The following is a 20279-nucleotide window of genomic DNA, read 5'->3' as shown; positions in this document are numbered from 1 at the left end:
AAGGTTAAGAGAAGGTAGATGTTTCATATCAGGAAACTAGTTAAAATGTTTTTCCGCTGCCCATTCTCCAGTCAAGGCAATGCGTATGCCACATTGGTTTATGGCAGTTTCTGCTTGAGAGGTTTCTAGTCTTATTCTTCTGAGGTATCAGAGAGTTGTGATAGCTGGAGGAGCTGGATTTTAAACCCGAGGAGAAACTAGGCAATCAGATAACCTTTTCAGAGAGAGCTCTGTGGCAGCAGCCTCTAGGATGCACTGGTGGGACCAGAGCGGAGTCTGAGAAGGCAGTCAGAAGCTGGTTCAGCCGTGCAGGAGAATAGTGTCTGAGGCAGGGCAATGGTGTGGAGAGAATGGATTTGAGGCGTGTTAAGGGCTAGGAATTGACAGGATTTAGAGACTGGATGCCAAAGGGAGCAGGTTTCTGCTAAGGTAAGTGGGTAGGCCGTGTTGCTATCTGCTGAGGTGACTTGACTGGGTGAGAGGCAGGTAAAGAGACAAAGATGTTGATTTCACTTTTGTATGTGTTGGATTTTAGGTATCTATGATCCGGATAGTCTCATTTTTTCCCCTCTCCAGTTCTGACTGCCCACCTTCTGATGAATATTTTTCTTTACATGGATTAATATACCCGTGAAGTCAAAGTTATCAGTCCTTTAACGTAGGAAAAAACCCCAACAATTTCTGATTATATGTTAATTTAATTAGTTTGATTATCAGAAGGGCAAACATTCCTCCTTTTCAGATTTTGGGGTGGTGCTCACTGTTCACCCTGTACCACCATGACTTGGGTGTAATTTGTCAAAGAGAAGAAACGTCAAAGAGAACTTTCAGGATTGCTGTCTGGAATATTGAAGAACAGCGGTGGTGCTGGCAAACATTAACAACTGGGGTGGAGATTGTGAGAGCTTCAGTTTTGTTATATGCCTAAATTGGGAATATACTAGAATTGAGATATCATAGAATGTCAAAATGGATGGGACTTTCAAGGAGAAGGAAAAATAACATTGAGTATATAATACGTACCTAGCACTTTGCTAAAACACTTTTGTATATGTTACTTCAATTAATCTTGATAATATGCTTGTAAGTTATTTCTCCTGTTTTGTAAATGGAAATAGAGATTCTCAGAGGATAGTAAGTAGCTCAAAGTGACCCAGTTAGTTATGTAGTGGATTATTTAGATCATTTAGAGGATGGGAAGGGAGCCGATATCACCCTTGGTACCTCATGCCAAAGGTATGAAAACTGGCTCTTAGGGGGCAAAAAAAGGTCTCTGTTTATGTCTAAAGCACTGATAAATACATGGCATATCTAAAGTATTAAAATTTTACAGGGAGGCATTTAGGAAAAACGTCTACAATGGCTCCTTAAGGGAAAGATAATAAAAAAAAAGATTGAGAAAAACTGATTTAGACTCCATTTCATTTAATAATTTTTTTTACTTTTTTCCAAATCCTTTTTTCTTCCACATGAAACCTCATGTTGAAGAATTCTATGTACAAGTAAAAGCAGTGTTGGTTTAAATGTATCTTGGGAGAGGGCCCAGAATCATTCCATTTCCTTTTCCCTCCCCTTCTGTGGTGGCCCTGGAGGTACTGATATGAAAGATTAGAGCTCTGAGCATCTTAGTTGGAATATCTGAAGAACAATTTAACCTCTTCATTTTTCAGATGAGTAAACTGAGGCATGTATGTACCGCAGAAGCATGAATTCCACCAGTCATTTGTTATTTGGAGGCCCTGCAAAAAGTGGAACTGAATTAGGTTTTCTACCTTGAGGCATACTATGGGGTGAGATGCTGTCCCGAGCAAAGGTCAGGGAAAGAATGTTTAGAGAGATGATGACAGAAATAAGCGAGTAGAGATGTTGAAGAAGGATACTCATCACAAGAAAAAAAATTTTTTGTAACTGTATAAAGTGACAGATGTTAAGTAGACTTATTGTGGAATCATTTCAAAATATATACAGGGGATTCCCTGGTGGTCAGTGGTTAGGACTCTGTGCTCTCACTGCCAAGGGCCCGGGTTCAATCCTTGGTTAGGGAACTAAAATCCCACAAGCCACGTGGCACAGCCAAAAAAAAAAAAAATATATATATATGTACAAAATCAAATTATTATATTGTATACCTGAAACTAATACAACATTATATGTCAAAAAAGAAAAATAAAGAGAATGCTGTTATCAATGGCAGCAAATGGAGAGGTGATCAAGGATTGAGACCTGACAGCATAAAATTTTCTGGTCACTTGTGACTGCAGTTTCAGAACAGGGTGAGGGCAGAGCTTGATTTCACAGGAAACTGTAAATATTTCAGACAATCATAGGCAAAAAACCTAAGGATGCTAACTTTGCTAACCATTGCAACTAATTATACAATACCCTCTCATGACCAGATAGAGACATCAATAGGTTAATCACGGCAAACTGACAAAACTGTATTTATTCTATTGTATTAGGATGGGCTCAGCTAAAGAATTAGAACCAAAGCAAATAATACACACAAAAGAATGCCTTCAGGAGAGAGCTCAATAAAGACAGGCTTTATGTACATTTGATTTTACAGAATGTCCAAAACACAGAAATTCATCTGAGGTTAAAAAAAGAAAAACATATATGGTGATGAGAAAGAGACATTAATGAAAGAAAAAGAATATTTGAAAATCTCTATAGGGTACCATAGAATTCTAGTTTATTTTACATGTATTTTTAGCTTTGAGTTACGTAGTTACTATTTGCTATTATTAGACAAATTATTATCCAAGTGACTCAACAAATTATATGTGGGTGTTAGTAATTGTGTTTTAATACGAAAGAATTAAACTGTAATCTTACAACAGTCTTAATGATTTCTTAATTCCTTTTTGCTACTTATTTCAAATATTGGGAGTGTGATCTGGTAGTGACATCTAACACTTTCAACTGAACCTTAGTTAAATGTTAATATTAGTTAATGCAAGTTAGTTAATATTAAGGAATATTCCTGTTCCCTTTTAAACGGCTCTATCATCTACAAACATGGGCAAATTAATTTTCTAATCAAAATCTGATAGTTTCTAATCCCAGGAAACTATTAAGCATGACATTAAACTGTGTTAATATATTAACTATATTCCCTATGAAAAATTTCTATCTGAACTTACAGCATAAGGCCCTGGAGAAAACTTAGCAGAGCACAAATTACTTAAATGTGTTTTAAGAAGAATCACATATCTATATAATAATTTTCCTTTTCACACCTACCTTGAATCAACTGTTCTCCACAGTGACTCATTATGGTAGCAAGATCTTCTTGGCCTTGCTAAACAGACTTAAAAGAAACTGTTAAAGCCTGTGTAAATGTGTAATACGGCAAAGGGAAGAATGTGGCTCTATCATGAACATTTGTCCAAAATTAATATTTGCTTCTTCCTGGAATACTACTCTCATTGAAGAAAAATAAATAACCGAACAAAACAAATTGTGATACACCAAGGGGGAAAAATAATTTAGCAGGGGTCAGAAAATATTTTTCTGTAAAGGGCCAGATAGTAAACATTTTAGGCTTTGCAGGCCATATGGTCTCTGTCCCAAGTATGCTACAGTTGTAGAGCAAAAGCAGCTACAGACAATACGTAAAAGAACAGGCATAGTTGTATTTCAGTAACATTTTCTTTACAAAAAATAAGCAGCATATCAAAATTACAATGAGATACCACTCCACACACACTAGCATAGCTAAGTTCAAAAAGTCAGGTAAAAAAAAAAAATTGTTGGCAAGGATGTGGGGAAATTGGAACCATCCCTGTTGATGGGACTGTAGGATGGTGCAGCTACTTTGGAAAAGTCTGATAGTTCCTTAAACTGTTAGAATATGACCCAGCGATTTCTCTCCTGTGCATGTATCCAAGAGAAGAAATACTTTTGTCCACACAAAAACCTGTACATGAATATTTATAGCAGCATTCTTCATAATAGTCGAAAGGTAGAAAAAAATCCAAATGACCATCAACTGATGAATGGATAAACAAAATGTGCTATATCCATACAGTGAAATATTCCTCAGCCCTTCAGGGATACTTGGCCATGCTTGGGGAAATTTTTGGTGACAACTAGTGGGTAAAAGTCAGGAATGCTGCTACACATCCTACAGTATATAGGACAGTCCCTCCCATAACAAGGAGTTATCCAGCTCCAGAAGTTAATAGTGCCGAGGCTGAGAAACACTGGTGTAGACACATGCATCATATAACTGTATCAGTGGTCATTCTGAGGATGTGATTTGCTTTTTTCTCATCTAACATTCTATTGTAAAACAGAAGCAATTTTAACCAAGACGGACAAGCATGTGGAAAGTGTGGAAGAAGCCATGCCTCATATCCCATCCGGGAGGCAACACTGTTTTTATCTTGTCATTGAGGGTTCGGAATGAAAGCGCAAAGTCGGTGCTAATGGCCAGACAATTATTTGAATGCACTGTCATTAAGCACAAAATGCTACAGAATTTATGTACAGTGAGGCATTCCTCCACTGTAGTCAGGTGGTAAAGCAATGATGAAAATGATAAAGTTAAATTACTTAGGCTTGAATTAGGCTTGTTATTAAGTGGTTCTTGTTTTAATGCACTGACCACTTGGAAAGTATTCATGGCAAAGAACTGAACTTGTAGTTTAACTGAAAGAGGGAAATGTAGCGGTTTTCCTTGTTTCCTAGCTCTCCACCTCTGTGCTAATTTAAGGGAGAGAAGGGAAATTCATGTGAGAAGAGAGGACAGAAAAAAAAGTGGAAAGGCAGGTGGAGGAGGAAATATGACTGATTACTCAAAATTAAAAATTAAAGTCATCCTAAAAGAAAATTAATTTTTCCTTACATGAACTTAACAGCTCATTGTGGTCTCAATGCCAACAAACTAAAATTTTCTGAAGGAATAGGAAGAGTTAAGGGAGCTATTTCTAAAGTTACTTTATTTCTGTTAGCTTATGTATTTTGTTAAAAACCTTATATATAAAAAACTTATTTTCAACCCCCCAAAAAATCCTTAATATGAAACATTTCCAATAAACAGAAAATTACAGAAAATAATAAAAAATAAAATAGACACAAATATACCCACCATTGAGATTAAATGTGTTAACATTCTGCTAGATTTACTTCAGATGTTTCACTTTTAATAGATAAAAACATTTACCAATACTTCAGCTATAACATTTCAGCTTTAATTCCTTCCTTCTTCTTTCTTCCTTTCCTCTTTGGAACTAGAGGACGTTGTTGTGTTTATTTCCCTCGTGTTTTTGCAGTGTTATCACGCACATACACATTACATTTATATATATATGTATATATATATATATTTTGCCACTTGATTTTCCTCTTTATTTTTGAGATTTATCCAGATATTCCCTGACTGCAGGATGGCTAAATGCTTTACCCTTTTTTGCTCTTACAGATGTTCAGGAAATACTTTGTACGGCATCTTTGCCTTCTCCAGGGAGACTTTAGACATGGAATTGCTGGGTCATAGGTACATGTACCTTCACCATTACTAGGTGTTTCCAAGTTGCTGCCCAAACTGGCTGTACCAGTTTTGCACTCTTATCATCTACGAAGAAATCCCTACATCTTGGTCAAAACTTGGTGATGTGGAACTTTGTAATATTTGCCACTTTGATGAGGGTAAAATGGTATCTCATAAAATTGTCACTAAAAAAAAATTTTGAATGGGAATGATCCATCCCTTCCCTCAACTTTTCACAACTTTCTCTCTTATATAGTCATTAAGAGTGAACCCTCACAAGGATTGCATTACTAATTGTCTAGATGTTTAGAATGAACAGATATGATAAAGGAAAGAAACATATTCCTGGATTCCAAGCTTCTCCAGGTCTGCCTTTGGTGCCATTCAACTTTGTCCCAGCCCTGGGTACCAAGGCTGGCACAAGGTATCACTTCCAAAATTGTTGACTCAGTAGGGTATATTATATCCTTCTTGTTGGGACATCAGAACGAGGGGCAGTGCATACTGTTGCGATGTCTAAATAATAAACACATATAAAATGTACTTTAAAAATGTGAAATTTAGACAAATGTATTATTTTCACAGGTGCATTGTGGTTGCAAAGAATTTCTATGAGAAAAATGTCAGAGTGATCTATGTAAAGCCTGAAAATCAATTATAACAGCTCCTGCTTATTTATATTTAGTACCATCTACATGCCAAGGACCTGAGAAAGAAAAAAGCAGCCCTTGACATGAGGGAACTAGTTGCCACTTCCAGCTGGGCCTCAGTGTTTTTAGAAGCTGGCCTGACACTCACAGATAGGCCCTGTTGTTCTTCTCAAGGAAATAACCAATCTTACAGAATAAGGTCAGTGGGCAAATCACTAAATACCAAACCTCCCAAGACTATCAATGACTGCTCCTCCTTTGTCAGTTACAGCTTTAGCCTCATTCTTTAGCCTGCCATCCTTCTAGATAAGATTTACTAAGCTACACACTCATCGAACTGTCCGCAATCCCTGACGGCGCTGAAATACAGAGTAACCCTTCTCATTCTTTTTCTGGACTCTTACTGAGAAACCCCATCCCATAGTGCATGTCCTCATTCTTTATGAGTAACAAACTCCACTGGTTCAACTACACATGTTCCTCCTGGTGGTCTTTGGTGGGAGAGGCTTTCACAGACATTTCTAAGAACTTTACATATGCTACCTCATTTAAGCCTGACAACACTGCTTGTTAGGTATTATTATCATCCCCTTTTGCATATGGAAAGGCAACAGAAAGAAATTTTAACATCACCTCCAACATCACGTAGCTAGTAAATAACGGGAATAAAATTTGCATCTGGGTCTAACGGTCACCAATACATAGGAACTACTTGCAGTTCTCCTGAACTTTCTGTTCTCCTGGACTTTCCCCTAAAAATAAGGTGATTTTTGAGGACAGAGACTGGCACAGAAAGTTTGGTAAACAAATATAAAAACAAATAAACATAAAACAAACAAACAACCCCCCCCCCCCAAAAAAAAAACTGTAGTGTGAAGACTTACTTGAAACTAAGGCCCATTTTCTCAACCTCTGTGCTAATCTCCTGAGTTCTTAGAGTTGTTTCTTGTACCCAAATCAGTACTGCATGTTTACCCACACCACCTCCATGGAGTAAGAAGATGGGTAGCTTAAGGAAATAGTTCAAAGGGAGAGACTGCTTTTAAAGGGGAAAGAAAGCACGCTTGTGTGTGGGAAAACAACTTTGGCCTTGTATCTCGACCTTGGCTATACACAATAAACTCTTCGGAATGGTTTCGCTCGAGGCCCTTCATTACATGCCCTTGAAGTTTTTTCAACTCTTTGATCTTCACTCCTCTTGGCCTTGCTCCTGCCTGGAACGTCTTTTATCTGAAAGTCCTGCCACTCTTTTCTGTTCAGAGAAAATCTAGGCATCCTTCCTTTCGTCTTTCCAAATCCCCTCCTTCAGATTTAATGTCAATTCCTCTCCCTTTTGTTCTCAATGAACTTTTAAAATAACTGCTATAACATTTACATTATTTTGTTATTTGTGTAAGGATTTGTGAAGCACATTAGACTGTGAGCTCCCTAAGGGCGTGGCCCAGCGCTGATTTTTGGTGGCCGTCTCTGCCACCCTGAGCGGGCTCGCAGCACTCCGGCACTCAGCAGGCGTTTTGACAATCTGTCGAGAAAGCATCCTTATGGAGCGCCGTGGGCGCTGTGGTTCTCTCCCGCTTAGCACCCCTTCAAGTACGGGTCCCAGAACTACTTTTCTCAGTGGCCATCGCACCGAGACCTCCCGAGACTTGCAGAGAAGGTTAGCAGATGATTTCACATCCCAGCGCTGCTCATATGGTGGTGTAGGGCGGGTCTCGCCAGACTCCCAGGTTAGCAAGAACCCATTCTCCAAATTCCAAATACACCCAGACAAGAGACTTCCCCATAAATTCTCCACGCTTCCCCAAACCCAATCCCGCCCAGTTCCCTTAAGGTGGGCTGCCTGGACCAACAGAAGCTTGAACAGCGAAAAGAACGGGCGGAACGGCCAATCACGTTTCTGTTTAACCGGAAGGGGCGGCTCCCGGGAGCGTCACTGACCGCGCAGCGCGCGATTGGCGGGTCCCGGGCGGTCAGCGGCGGCGGGAATTTTCGGATGTGTTGGATGCGGCCCGGGTGGCAGCGGTTGGGCTGAACCCAACTGGCGGCGTGGGCGGCGGAACCGGGAAGGCGAGTGCGCCGCAGACCCCTGGGCTCCCGCCTGTGCCTTGTAGAGCTGCCGCCTTCTTTCTTCTCCTACTCCCCCGGAGCTGTGGGGAAGCATGGATCGGTACCGGCCACGGCTGCACCTCGCGGCGCAGGGCTCGGCCGCCGGGGCCCCCTATCCCTCCTCTGCCTCGTTTCGCAGCTGCCGGGACCGCAAGATGCCGCGCAGGAAGGGCCTCCAGCACCCTCCGCCGCCCGGAGGCCCCGATGAGCCTGGAGAGAAACGCCCTAAGTTTGTAAGTTAGGGGGGTGAAGCTGGGGGGTGGGGCAGCTCCCACAGTGCCGGTAGGCTGCGGCTCGGTCCCGGGTCCTTCAATGTCATTCAGCTCTGACCTGACTGACAACGTGGGTGGGCCCACAGGGCCTAACTGGGGGCTACATTTTGTTCTAGATTGTCAGAGTTGCCAATCTCTTCGTAGACTTATGACGGCAGGGTCCAATTCTATTTGGATCCTTTGACAAATACCCTGATCATCGTGTTGCCCCAGATTTTTTAAGGCTGACGTGAGAAGCAGTTCAAATGTCTGAGTATTGACGTCACTATGGACTTTGCATTTTTTTAAGTTAAACTTTTCCTTTCCCCCCGCAGCATCTGAGGGCATGAGATATATCAAAGTGAACTTTTAGGTGATAGTATTTCTTTTTCTGTTTAATATTTAAGTCCCATGAAGAATTTTTAAAAGTAGATTATGATTTTCCAAGTTGAAACAGCTCGTTTAAAATTGGCGGGTCATGTGGTCACTGCTAAAGAATGTTTTGTTTAGTTTGGAAAGAAGTCTAAGTATTTGAAACCTCCTGTTCTGGTTGCTTCTCTGACTCACTTCAACAGTCAAAGGAAGTGTCATGATTAGCACCTTGTAAATCTTTCTGTTGGCATCAACTAGTGAAAGAATAGACAGTGAAGATTGTTTTGTTGTGTGTGTGTAAATAAATCACAAATTAATCACATAGAGAGTGGATACATTTGGGGTGGGACCAACAGAATTGAAAATTTAATACTAACCCCTCCATTTTACTTAGGAATATGGAAAAACATTTTAGTCATAGGTGAAATTTTACAGCACAGCATGTGCCTTCTGTGAACAAATGAAAGTTGTTAGGAATGTAAGTCAGGATACACAAATTAAGGGAATAAAGTCTTCTGGAGGAGGAGTGAGTAGCTACATATAACAATTAAAAATGATAGATGAATAAAACTGAGAGCAGAGCTAAGAGATGTATCGGAATACTGAAAATGAGGGACAACATGGATGAATTACACAAAATTAAGTATCAACATGGCCATAGGAATGGTGAAATTTCACCTGAGGATCAACTATGTTGTTGATTGTTATCTTGACAGAGCTGAGGAATAAATAAGATAGGGTTAGACTGGTAATGAAAGATTCTATCCCATATGAGAAGAATCCACTGGGCAATGACTTTTCTTCCTGTTACAGTTTACCATCTGGGTTAATGTTGTCATTCCATTTTGTCTCCGACTTCTGTGCTCCAGAATACATGAAGTGTAATTTTCTGTGACTCATTCCAGCACGGAGGTCATGAAAACAGAACCTAAGATAATATTTAAGTTTAGTTTCCTTGAGAAAAGTATCAGGTGATATGAGTTCTAGGGTCTGTGCTGTTTTTCATTTCTTAGGTATGTTGTAAAGATGAAAAAAATGTCTGAAGACAACACTTTTAAGGCTTAAATTTAATAAACACATCTAAAATACTGTGTGTTTTTAGATAGAGGTCTGATTTGAATCAAAACTTTAAATTAATTTAGAAGTAATTTGGATTCTTTGTAATCTCGCAAACTAATTTAGATTCTTGCTTACATGGTAATTTCTTGGTATTTTACATTTCACTAATTTTGTTATCAGCTATGTCTAATCTATTTAACTTGTGAATATGTGTGTTATCAATTATTTTTTATTTCTGTAAGTTCCATTTGCTTCTTTTTCCAATCTGCCTGGTTACTGTATTCCTGATATTCCTTGTTTCTTATTCCTTTATTTCTTTAGACAATTCCTACTTTACTCTTTTTATTCTTTATTTGGCAGTTCTGGTATGTGCATCTTTGAACTGTCTGACATTGACTTGCACCCATGGTAGCTTGGTCTCTCCCTCTGCGCTTGTTAAACTTTATATTTCAATAATTGCAAATTCAATAATTTCATTGCTTTGTCTTAAACCTGTCTTCTAGGAGGCCTAACTGGGGAGGGTTTTCTCTGGAGATGATCTGAGTCTGTTTCCACCAGGAGCCTGGGGGTGCCACCTCCCTATTGAACTGGACTCTTAGAGGGCCTGGGGTTCCAGGCTCAGCTCTAACTCTGTCCTGGCCTAGACTCAGTATCCCAATCTCAAGGTTACCTTCTGAGCAGCCCTTCCCAGTCTGCCTACTTCTCACTGTTCTCAGTCCCACTCCAGTAACACTTGTTAATGGGTTGGAGGGTGATCTTTGGAGACCACCTCTTCCTCACGAGATCTCTGCAATGCCTCAAAAAATGATTGTTCGGTTGTTCAGTCTGCTGTACTGCCAGACATCAGGTTGGTTCTTGGCTTTCTCTTGATTTGGGATGAAGTGATGCTAGCTAGCCTGAATCTCTCCAGGTCACCTAGTCATCATTAGGTCATGTAGTTGCCTGGGGCAGCTGCTTTTGACTGGAACAAGTAGTGCGGGTTGGTGATGGGACAGGAGTAGGGATAATGTAGGTGCTTGGTGTTTGCAACCACAAAGCTACAGACTGGTAGTGGAACTCAGGGCTAACCTGGCCACTGACTCCTGTCTTAGTGTAAGAAGGCAGGAGCTCTGGTCCCCACTGAAATCCTGTTTTACTTTGAACCTGGATAAAGCAGACAAACAAATCCTTGTTTTCTACTGCATGTTTGGTTGTGGGCCTCAAGTTACTTCTGAATTGTTTATAAACATCTCTAGCATAGAACTTCTCCCCATAGATGTGTGTAAATAGTAGAAGTCTGTCTATTATAAACGTAGGATAGTTTGGCTGCGTAATGAATCAACTTCTTTTGGGCTGCTTGCGAACTAACCAACTTGGTTTCAGCAGGGAATATGGCAAGCAGTGTGTGTGTATTAAGTTACTGGGATAGTTACTGGGAGGCTGGAGTGGAGGCTGGAAGGACAGTGCAAGAACCTGGGTGAAGACTGTGAAGGTGAATAGAATTCAGTAGGATCATTAAACTTGTACCTGCCCTAGGTCACAGCGTCAGTACCTGGACCCGAGTCCTATTTCCCTTCTAGAACAAAACAAAACAGTTTCTTACTCATCGTGAAAAGCCTGTCAGTGATTCTGGGCATTCCATTCTTACCTCCCACTATTAGAAACACACAGTACGCACAGTGGTGGCCACCAGATCCAGAGTGAGAGCAGGACGTGTGGCTTCTGGGGAAATTTCCGTCTCTAGGATGTGTGCCAGCCCTTTGAAAGGGGGCCAGTAAATTCCATTATCCAAGCTGGAAGAGTAGCTCTTCTTTTTCAATTAGGAATATCCTTTAAGTTCTCACAGACTTTAGTGTAAATCTGGCATCTATCTAATCATGGTTTCCATTGTATAGATTGTTATTGTCCAGTTATGTCATTACAGTACCATCAGTTTTGGTTGTGAGAGGTTTTTCACCATGTCCATTAATATCTGTATGTCTACTGTGTTTGGTCATTGTTAGCAATAACAGTTAACCTTAGTGAGCCGAGCACTGTTCTAGGTGCTTCATAACTTTCAAGTGCTTTAATCCTTATAACAACCCTATGAGGTAGATAATATTAATTAGCCTTGTTTGCTAGAAGGGGAAGCTGAGGTACAGAGGTTAAATTGCCTTTGGTTGTACAGCTGCCAGTGGGTGAGGCTGGGATTTGAACCTAGGCAAGCTGGCTTCAGAGTACACATCCTTAATCCCTATCCTGTATTACTCTCCCGTGCTAGTGGGAGTTTTACTGTTTTATTGCTTCTTTTTTCATTCAGGAACCATTAATAATAGTTAGTAATGCCTTTAATGAATATAGAATTAGTGATTTCCTGATTATAGGCAGATTGTGAGGTGGGAAGAGGTATCAGGTTGGAGAACTTTTGCTTATTGTTCTGGGAACTTGAGAGTTGAAATTGTAGTGGGCTTGGTGAGAATAGTGCCTGCTCGCCTTATTTCCTTAGGCTTATTTGGAGGCAGGTGTGGTAGGCTGAATAATGATCTCCCAAAGTTATTCACGTCTTAACATTCACGTTAATTCCTGGAACCTGTGAATGTTACCTTATGACAAAAAAAGGACATTGCAGGCATGATTAAATTAAGTTTTAAAAAATGGGGATAATTTCCTGGATTATCAGGGTGGACCCTAAATGCAAACACACTTCCTTATGAGAAGGAGGCAGAGGAAGATTTGACTACAGAAAGGGAGAAGGTGAGGTGACTACAAGGCAGAGAGATTGGGGTTGCAGCCACATGCCAAAGAATGCTGGCAGCCATCAGACACTGGAAGAGGCAAGGAACCCTTCTCCCATATCGGGAGATCGGCCCTGCTGACACCTTGATTTTAGCCCAGTTGAACACATTTCTGCTGTTTTAAGCCATCAGGTTTGTGGTAATTTGTTATGGCAGGCACAGGAAACTAACAGCAGTTATGAGGATGACCACATTGAAAGTTTTGGTTTCACAGTTCATAAATGTATGTTTTAGGAGAACCATCAGATTCATTTAAATCTCTTCCTGTGGTATCGTTTATTTTGGAAGATTTGTGCTTTGAGCGAATATTAGATAACCACAGTTTGGTTTCCTGGAATAATGACTAGAACCTTCATTCATCTTGCTGTGCTGTATCATTATCATAAAGCAAGTATGATAATGATACAGGTGATTTCTATGTGCTCTTTTTGAATTTATTTCTTCATTGAGTCCTCAGTTAAAGTGATGCTCTCAGTTGTCCTAGAGTTACACTGTCAAGAATTGGAGATGGTGTTCTTAGTTGAAGGCTTTAGGCACCTGAGTTTTATTCATGTCAAAATTCCACCTAACCTAGCAGGCACTGAAACCTTCATAAGGTAAAAATCACTTTATTCAGTCCAGTCTTCTAAGTATAGTCGTCCTTCGTTATCCACGGGGCGTTGGCTCCAGGACCCTCCTTGGATACTAAAATCCATGGATGCTCAAGTCCCCTACATAAAATGGCATAGTGTTTGCATATAACCTATGCACATTCTACAGTAAATCATTTCTAGATTACTTATAATACCTAATACAATGTAAATGCTATATATATAGTTGTAAATACAATGTAAATGCTTTGTAAATAGTTGCTAGTGTGTGGCAAATTCAAGTTTTGCTTTTTGGAACTGCCTGGAACTTTTTTTCCCCAAATATTTTTGATCTGTGTTTGGTTGACTAGTCAGATTCAGAACCAGCGGATACAGAGCGTTGAATGTAAATTGCTCTGAATCATCCCAGACTTTCTTTTCTTCTATCCTTCTAACAGGAAAAATAAGTTTACTTTTATTTGTTAATAGATGATTTATCAAGAGAACAAAATATATCAAGTGGCTTTTGGGGAGTATATTTAGCTGCTGAAAATAGATAATATATGGTATTTATTACTTCTGGATCACTCTGGATCTTTTCTTTGTGAGTAAAAAGGGGTGGGAGCAGGGATAATTGTCTTAGATTTAGAGCAAGGCTTAATTGCTTTTTTCAAAGACTTGGGTCTTTAATTATGAAGAAGCAAACTGACATACATTTATTGCACTGTGAAACCTTGCATCTCATCTAGTCTGTCTTGTAACAATTGCTTCTGAACAGATGTTACCTGAAATACCTTTGCGCAGTTGGTAGAATGTGAAAATTTGTCATGTTTTTATTATTGTTGTCTTAAATTAACTCTACTATATGGCATAACTTTATTGCTGTGTCCTAGAATCTTTATATATTTACTGCCTTATAGATTGGATTTAAAATTGGCTTTTTACCTAGAATGTAAATTAACCTGTGTATAACTTGTTTATGCTTGCAGAATAATACAAGAAAAAACTGTTATGTATTACACTAACGTAATTGTCTTTAACTCAGCACATAGTATCCTCCAAACTAGGAATGAAATGAATGCTACAGAATATGCTTACCATCACACTCTGCTTGTTTATCCCAGAAACTAATTTGACTTTTAGGTCTATAAAATATAGATTAAGCATAACCTTTTACTTTATGAGATATTAAGGATCAAAGCATGAGCCTTCTTTGAACAGGATCTACAAAGGTAACTTTCTCTCAATAGCAGCAGGGTGGCATTGAAATACCTTACCACTGGGAGTAATTTTCTCAAATAGCAAATCACATAATCATTATTAACTTAGAGGAGAATTTAAGAGTTTCAGTAAGTTAAGTTTTGGTGCTGGAGTATTCAAGTTTCTATCTAATTAATGAAAAGTACTCGGAAATGCTTTGCCATAGATTTTATTCTTCAAAGGACCCACTGCCAACCTTTCTCACAGTTTTTTGTAGAAGAGGCATTATGAATGATGTTTACAAGCAGTGACTTGTACCATTTTTAGGGCTTCGATTCCAGCTATGTCACATATTAGCTGTGTGAACTTGGGTGAACTTAGCCTCTCTCTGTGCCTGTTTCCTCATGTGTAAAATGGGGTTGTTGGGAAGATTAAAAGTTAATGTGATGGGCGGAGAACAGGACCTGTAACAGCACTGTAACCTCTAAATATTTACCATTTATAGGTTTGTTGTTGTCATCATTAGTAGTAATAGTAGTAGTAGTAGTACAATTTTGGTCTAGATTTTAGGGCATTGGGGATGTTACATTGGATATTGGAATAACTTTCTTATACTGGGAAATCTTAATTGGAGCAGACTTTTTCCTCACGTTGAGGCGGAGGCATTCTGTTCCCAGGTCTTATCCTGGCAGGTCAGGTGGTGACATGTGCATTAATGCAGACTTCTGGTTCTTATGGCTGAAAGGTCAGAGCAAGTTTCTGGAGCTTTCTGAGGGGTATGTTCTTATTTGTAAAACGAGTTTTATGCAACTATGAAACTTAGGTACCAACGAAACTTACAAAAAGAAACTGGCAAAGGAAATGACCTCAAACTTAGAAAAAAAAAAATTCTTGTGATACTCCATTGTGGATTGAATGATAGTAAAAATGTTACTTATATATGTATAGATATAAAACCAAGTATAACTCTTTATGCTTATGGCTCTTTTACAAAACAGATTTACATATAAAATCCAAAACAAAGGTATAAAACCCATAAAATTTAAATTAACAACATTCATGTGATTGATAATTATTTTTGTTGAAATTAAGTCATCACTGTTGGATTTAATACTGGAAAGATATGTGTGTGGTTTGCTGTTTTCCTTTTTGTCAACTTGACTCTTGGGTAGAAATGGAATTCCAGAGCTGAGGAGGCTAAGCACAGACTGATGGCTCCAAAGATCTGGCTGCACACTGTTGGTGGAGGCCTGTTATCTAACATCCCTGTTATTTTCACAAGGTCTGGACTTGAGGTTCTGGGTGAAGTAATGAACTCTTATGATAAAAAGAAAAGAGCCATATGTAAATTTTTTTTTTTTTTTTTTTTTTTTTAGTAAATTATATGAAACTGTTGATAAAGAGCATAAAGAATTGGAGCCAAGACCACCAGCCTCTATATTCATTTTTCTCTTGAAATTTAACTTTCCATAGCTTTGGGTATATCGTTCCTTGAATAGTGTCATTTTGGAATTAGAACTTTTCGAAACTGAATTCTTCTTAAGTGCAGGAGCTTGTGAACCGTACGTGGCATGATGTCCATGTTGTTGGGCCTGCTGATACCATATTGGTAGAGCACACAGATGCAGGCATGGTCACCAAAAGTGCCTGATGGAACGAGGTTCTAGAGGGGTCATTCAGATTGTACAGAACGTGCTTGCTTTATTTCTAACGTTTAATATAATCTTGGAAAAATACAAAGTTTCAAAAGTCTGATAGAATCGGAGAGTCTGTGGAAGGGCCCTGCAGACCTCAGTTTGAGGAACCTGGAGATGCCTTAAGACAAGACGTTAGGAGAGTCCTTGAACAGGCAAAGGTTTTGCACCTTTGTTTAGTCTTTTGTTTCGTGAAGAGCGAAAAGTGATTAGTAAGTATTTATCAGTAGTGAAGGATGCATACAATGTGCTTTAAAACAGTTTACCTCTAAGTGCTTTTCTAAGGGTCAACATTTCCCTTGCAATCTTTAAACAATATACTTTCTTACAAAAGAGGTATAGAACACAATGTAACTGCTCACCAGTAAGCTTCAGAAATGAAACATCATAAATTCTATTGAAATGTTCATTTCTTCCTTTCTATTTATATCTCCTTATAATATTTACTCTTCATTTCTTTGAAGTAAGGGCTTACTAGATTTAATTTTTAAAAAATTTTTGATTAGTATTTTTGTTGTTGTTGTGGGGGTTCCAATATATATCTCTCTCTTTTCGTGAAAATAGATACATGAATGGAATTAATACCTAATAACCTTCTAATCCCTCCATCTTTGAGCATCATAGCCCATCTTAAATACCAGAAAAAAGGGTATTTTTCCCTAAAATAGATCCATGAATGGAATTAATATCCATAACTTTCTAATCTCTCCATCTTTGAGCATCATAGCCCATCTTAAATAACAGAAATAAGGGGGCACTGGGATTTAATGTATCAAACATGTACTCAGAGCATCCTGTGTGCTGAGGGCCTTGGGGTATACCCAAGTAGCTGTGGTCTACGTCAAACCTTCATGGATTAAAGATGGCTAAATAACCTGCTCAAAGCTCTCCAAGGAAATTATTGCTAATTCTAGGTCATTCTAGATGTTAAAAGAAAAAAAAAAGTATATGCTTTTCTGGGGTTAAGGTGTAGAATTTCTTGAAACTCTCAGTAAGATACATGGATTAATCTAATTGTAAGATCTGTAATGTTACATTTCTTTAGCAATTTTATTGTGAGGTGTCTTCCCAAGATGCGGGGGAGTTTATCCTGTAATTGCTGCATTTTCCTGAGGCGGCTATTTGGGTGTCATAAAATGAAACTTTGTAACATTCAGTTTTTAACCAGGATTTACAAATTGGTGACATTGATTATGGACTGTACTATAGTATTAAACTGTTTTTGTTTATAAAAACATTGGATAGAATGCAAATTCATAAAGACAATTACAATTCATTTCTAATGAAAAATTGACAGCCCGAGAATGAAATGAAAAATAGAATGCACATAATCTACATTCAGAAAACTCAGTATGACAGCTTCATTTCTTTAAAAGAGTGATGGTCTTCATTAAAACCATGTTATAACTGCACTCATCCTATCTTCTGAGGGTATCATTTTGCTCCTATTGATATGTTATCTCGAGCCTGCTTTCAGTTGCTGTATGCAAATGTTTGTAAGCTTTTGGAAGTCACTTTCTCTCATGGTGGTGCCTGATATAGCTTGAGCTTATGATGTGAACACTTGGCTAATTGAAAATCTATGCAAAACTACTCTTGTAACCTTACACCACCTGGTTCATTAATCTATTCATGATTAATTTTAATTTAAATAATATTGATATACCCTAAATGTCTATTTTATTTTTATAAAAGATTGCAGTGGTGGTGTTTGAGGCCATGTAAAGACTACCAGAAACATCTGGTCATTGGAGAACTGAACCTGCCGACTCAAGCTCCTCCAGGGGCCTGGCAGCGTGGCTTTAGACACACCCCCTCCAACCCTCCAACCACTGTGATAAAGAGGGCTTGGGCTGGATTCAAATATGGCTGTATGTCCTTGGGAGAATTAACTTCTGTGCCTCAGTTATCCTATCTGTAAAATGGAATAGATAATCGTAGTATTGTGATGATTAGTTGAGGTAATGCATGTTACAATAGCTTGGGCACAGAGCCTAAGAGTTAATACATGACAGTTGTTATTCCAGATCTTTCTGGATTTACCATGTGGTTGGGACCCAATAAACCTGTTGTAAGTTGAAAATATAATAAAAAATGCATGGAATATGCCTAACTTACTGAACATTATAGCTTAGCCTAGGCTACTTTAAACGTGCTCGGAAAACTTAACATTGGCCTAAGGTCAAGCAAACTCATCTAACACAAAGCCTATTTTATAATAAAGTGTTGAATATCTCATGTATTGAATACTGTACTGAAAGTGAAAAACAGCCTGGTTGTGTGGGTCCAGAGGTGATTGTTTCTCTCGTGATCGCATGGCTGATGGGAGCTGCGGCTGCTCTCCGCCCAGCATCACGAGGGAGTATCCTACCACCTATCTATCACTAGCCTAGGAAAGGATCAAATTTAAAATTTGAAGTACAGTTTCTATTGAATGAGTATAGTTTTCACATCATCGTAAGTTGCAACTTTGTAAGTGGAGACTGTAGTTTTATTCTTTTGGTTCCCGAACCCCAAAATAGGGGAGATTCATCTATGTAGTGTTGAATTCTCTCAGGCTGGACATCTTGAAGGGCATGCTGACATGATCTCAGTTATTGACAGCATTTTGACCTTTCTTCTGCTTCCCCCCTCCCTCCTCCTTCCTCCATTCCTGCTGGACGCCTGCATTGTGTCCAGGGACCTGACCTTAATTCCAGTGGGGAACATGCCAAGGACTTGGTCCCTGGACATATATCCCCTCCTTTCTGTTTTATCTAGACCTCCATCCCTTGACCTTGCCTCTCTTTCTTTCTCTGTCAGCCTCCTGCTGACAACACTTGCTCTACACTAAACCCACACCCTATGAAAGTAACCCAGGGCTTCCTTTTGAACTAGGATGCCTTCACGTTCCTCGCCTCCTCAAACCTGCCATAAGGGTAGAATATAAATAAATAAAGCAGCTCTGGCCTTCTTGTCCACTTGCCTCCTATCTCCAAGCCTGGAACACCTGATAGGCTTCTCTGTGGCTGACCCGTGCTTCTGCATCCTGGTGGAAACCCCTCCAGCTCTGTGAACTGACGCCCTTAGACATCAGGAATCTACAGACTCACTGATTAGCACGGTCTTCAGAGATGTTGATCACAGTCATCATCATGACAGCTATGCTAATTCAGCTCTCTTGGTGGGCTGGATACTCTTTTAATCACTTAGTCCTAATACAATGCTTTGAAGTAGGTACCCTTGTGTTACACTTGATGGAACTGAGGCAGGGAGAGAGGTTTGGGATGGTCCTGAGGTGCTGCAGCTGGGAACAGGGAATGATGGATGTGAACGCAGCCAGGCTGGGCCAGAGTCCTGGCTTTGAACTAGCTTTTTGGTTACGTCCTTTTTTACTTCTCTCAGCATTTATGCTGAGACTGTATGTATTCACTCTTTTTACCTTCTCTATGGGCCTGATTCCTTTTTGTTGTAAATCGTTTTTTAAATTGAAAAAGTAATGTATGAAACTCTTAAAAAGCCCAACAGTGTATGAGTTCAGAGTGAAATTCACTAAGACTCCCTTACATCCTAGACCACCAGTTCAGATTTTCCCCATACAGAGGCAATGATGACTTTTATCATTTTCTTTTGGATCCTTTAATGATATTCTCTGTGTGTGTGAAGCTCCCACTTGATACTGCACAGGAACATGCCACAGCATTTGCTGAAATGATCTTAGAGATGATTTCTCATGACTCTTCACACTCACCTTGACACATTCTTCAGAGAGAAAATAAAGGCCGTACTGCTTGAACTGGCTCAATTTCCTGCTACTGCTGCTGTAATCTTCTATATCTGCAACTCTTCATCCTTTCTCTTCCAATATCCACAGAAGAAGTGTCTGTTTTTCTATTCAAGGTTAATCCCTTTGCCACTGATCTTGATCCAGTCCCATTCCATGAAGCTGTTTCACTCTTCACAGGTTCCATCCTGTAAGAATGCTCAGATATCTTCCATTCTGAAAGAAAAAGCAGAAGCAAAACCAAACAACCTCCCTCTCCAACTTTCCCATGACCCTGTGACCCACTCAATACCATGCTGTCTCCTTCCCTTATAGCCAAATTCTGTGAATTAACTGTTTTCATTTATTCTGTAAATATTTGAATGGCC

At 39.3% G+C, this 20279-nt stretch overlaps 1 protein-coding gene across 4 annotated transcripts in view; it reads left to right on the top strand.

Moving 5' to 3' along the window:
- Positions 1-8303: 8303 nt before the first annotated feature.
- DIAPH3 (diaphanous related formin 3) overlaps positions 8304-20279 on the top strand; it is a 556147-nt gene continuing 544171 nt past the window's right edge. For all 4 annotated transcript variants that reach the window (XM_065896255.1, XM_065896254.1, XM_065896253.1 and 1 more), the window contains exon 1: positions 8304-8483. In XM_065896255.1, the coding sequence (XP_065752327.1) occupies positions 8304-8483 (180 nt within the window). The remainder of the gene's footprint in view (positions 8484-20279) is intronic.

This window comes from Phocoena phocoena, chromosome 18 (assembly GCF_963924675.1).
Source record: "Phocoena phocoena chromosome 18, mPhoPho1.1, whole genome shotgun sequence".
NCBI classification, from domain to species: domain Eukaryota; kingdom Metazoa; phylum Chordata; class Mammalia; order Artiodactyla; family Phocoenidae; genus Phocoena; species Phocoena phocoena.
Note: the sequence above shows the minus strand (reverse complement) of the source record. Positions and strands in the feature narration are given on the sequence as shown.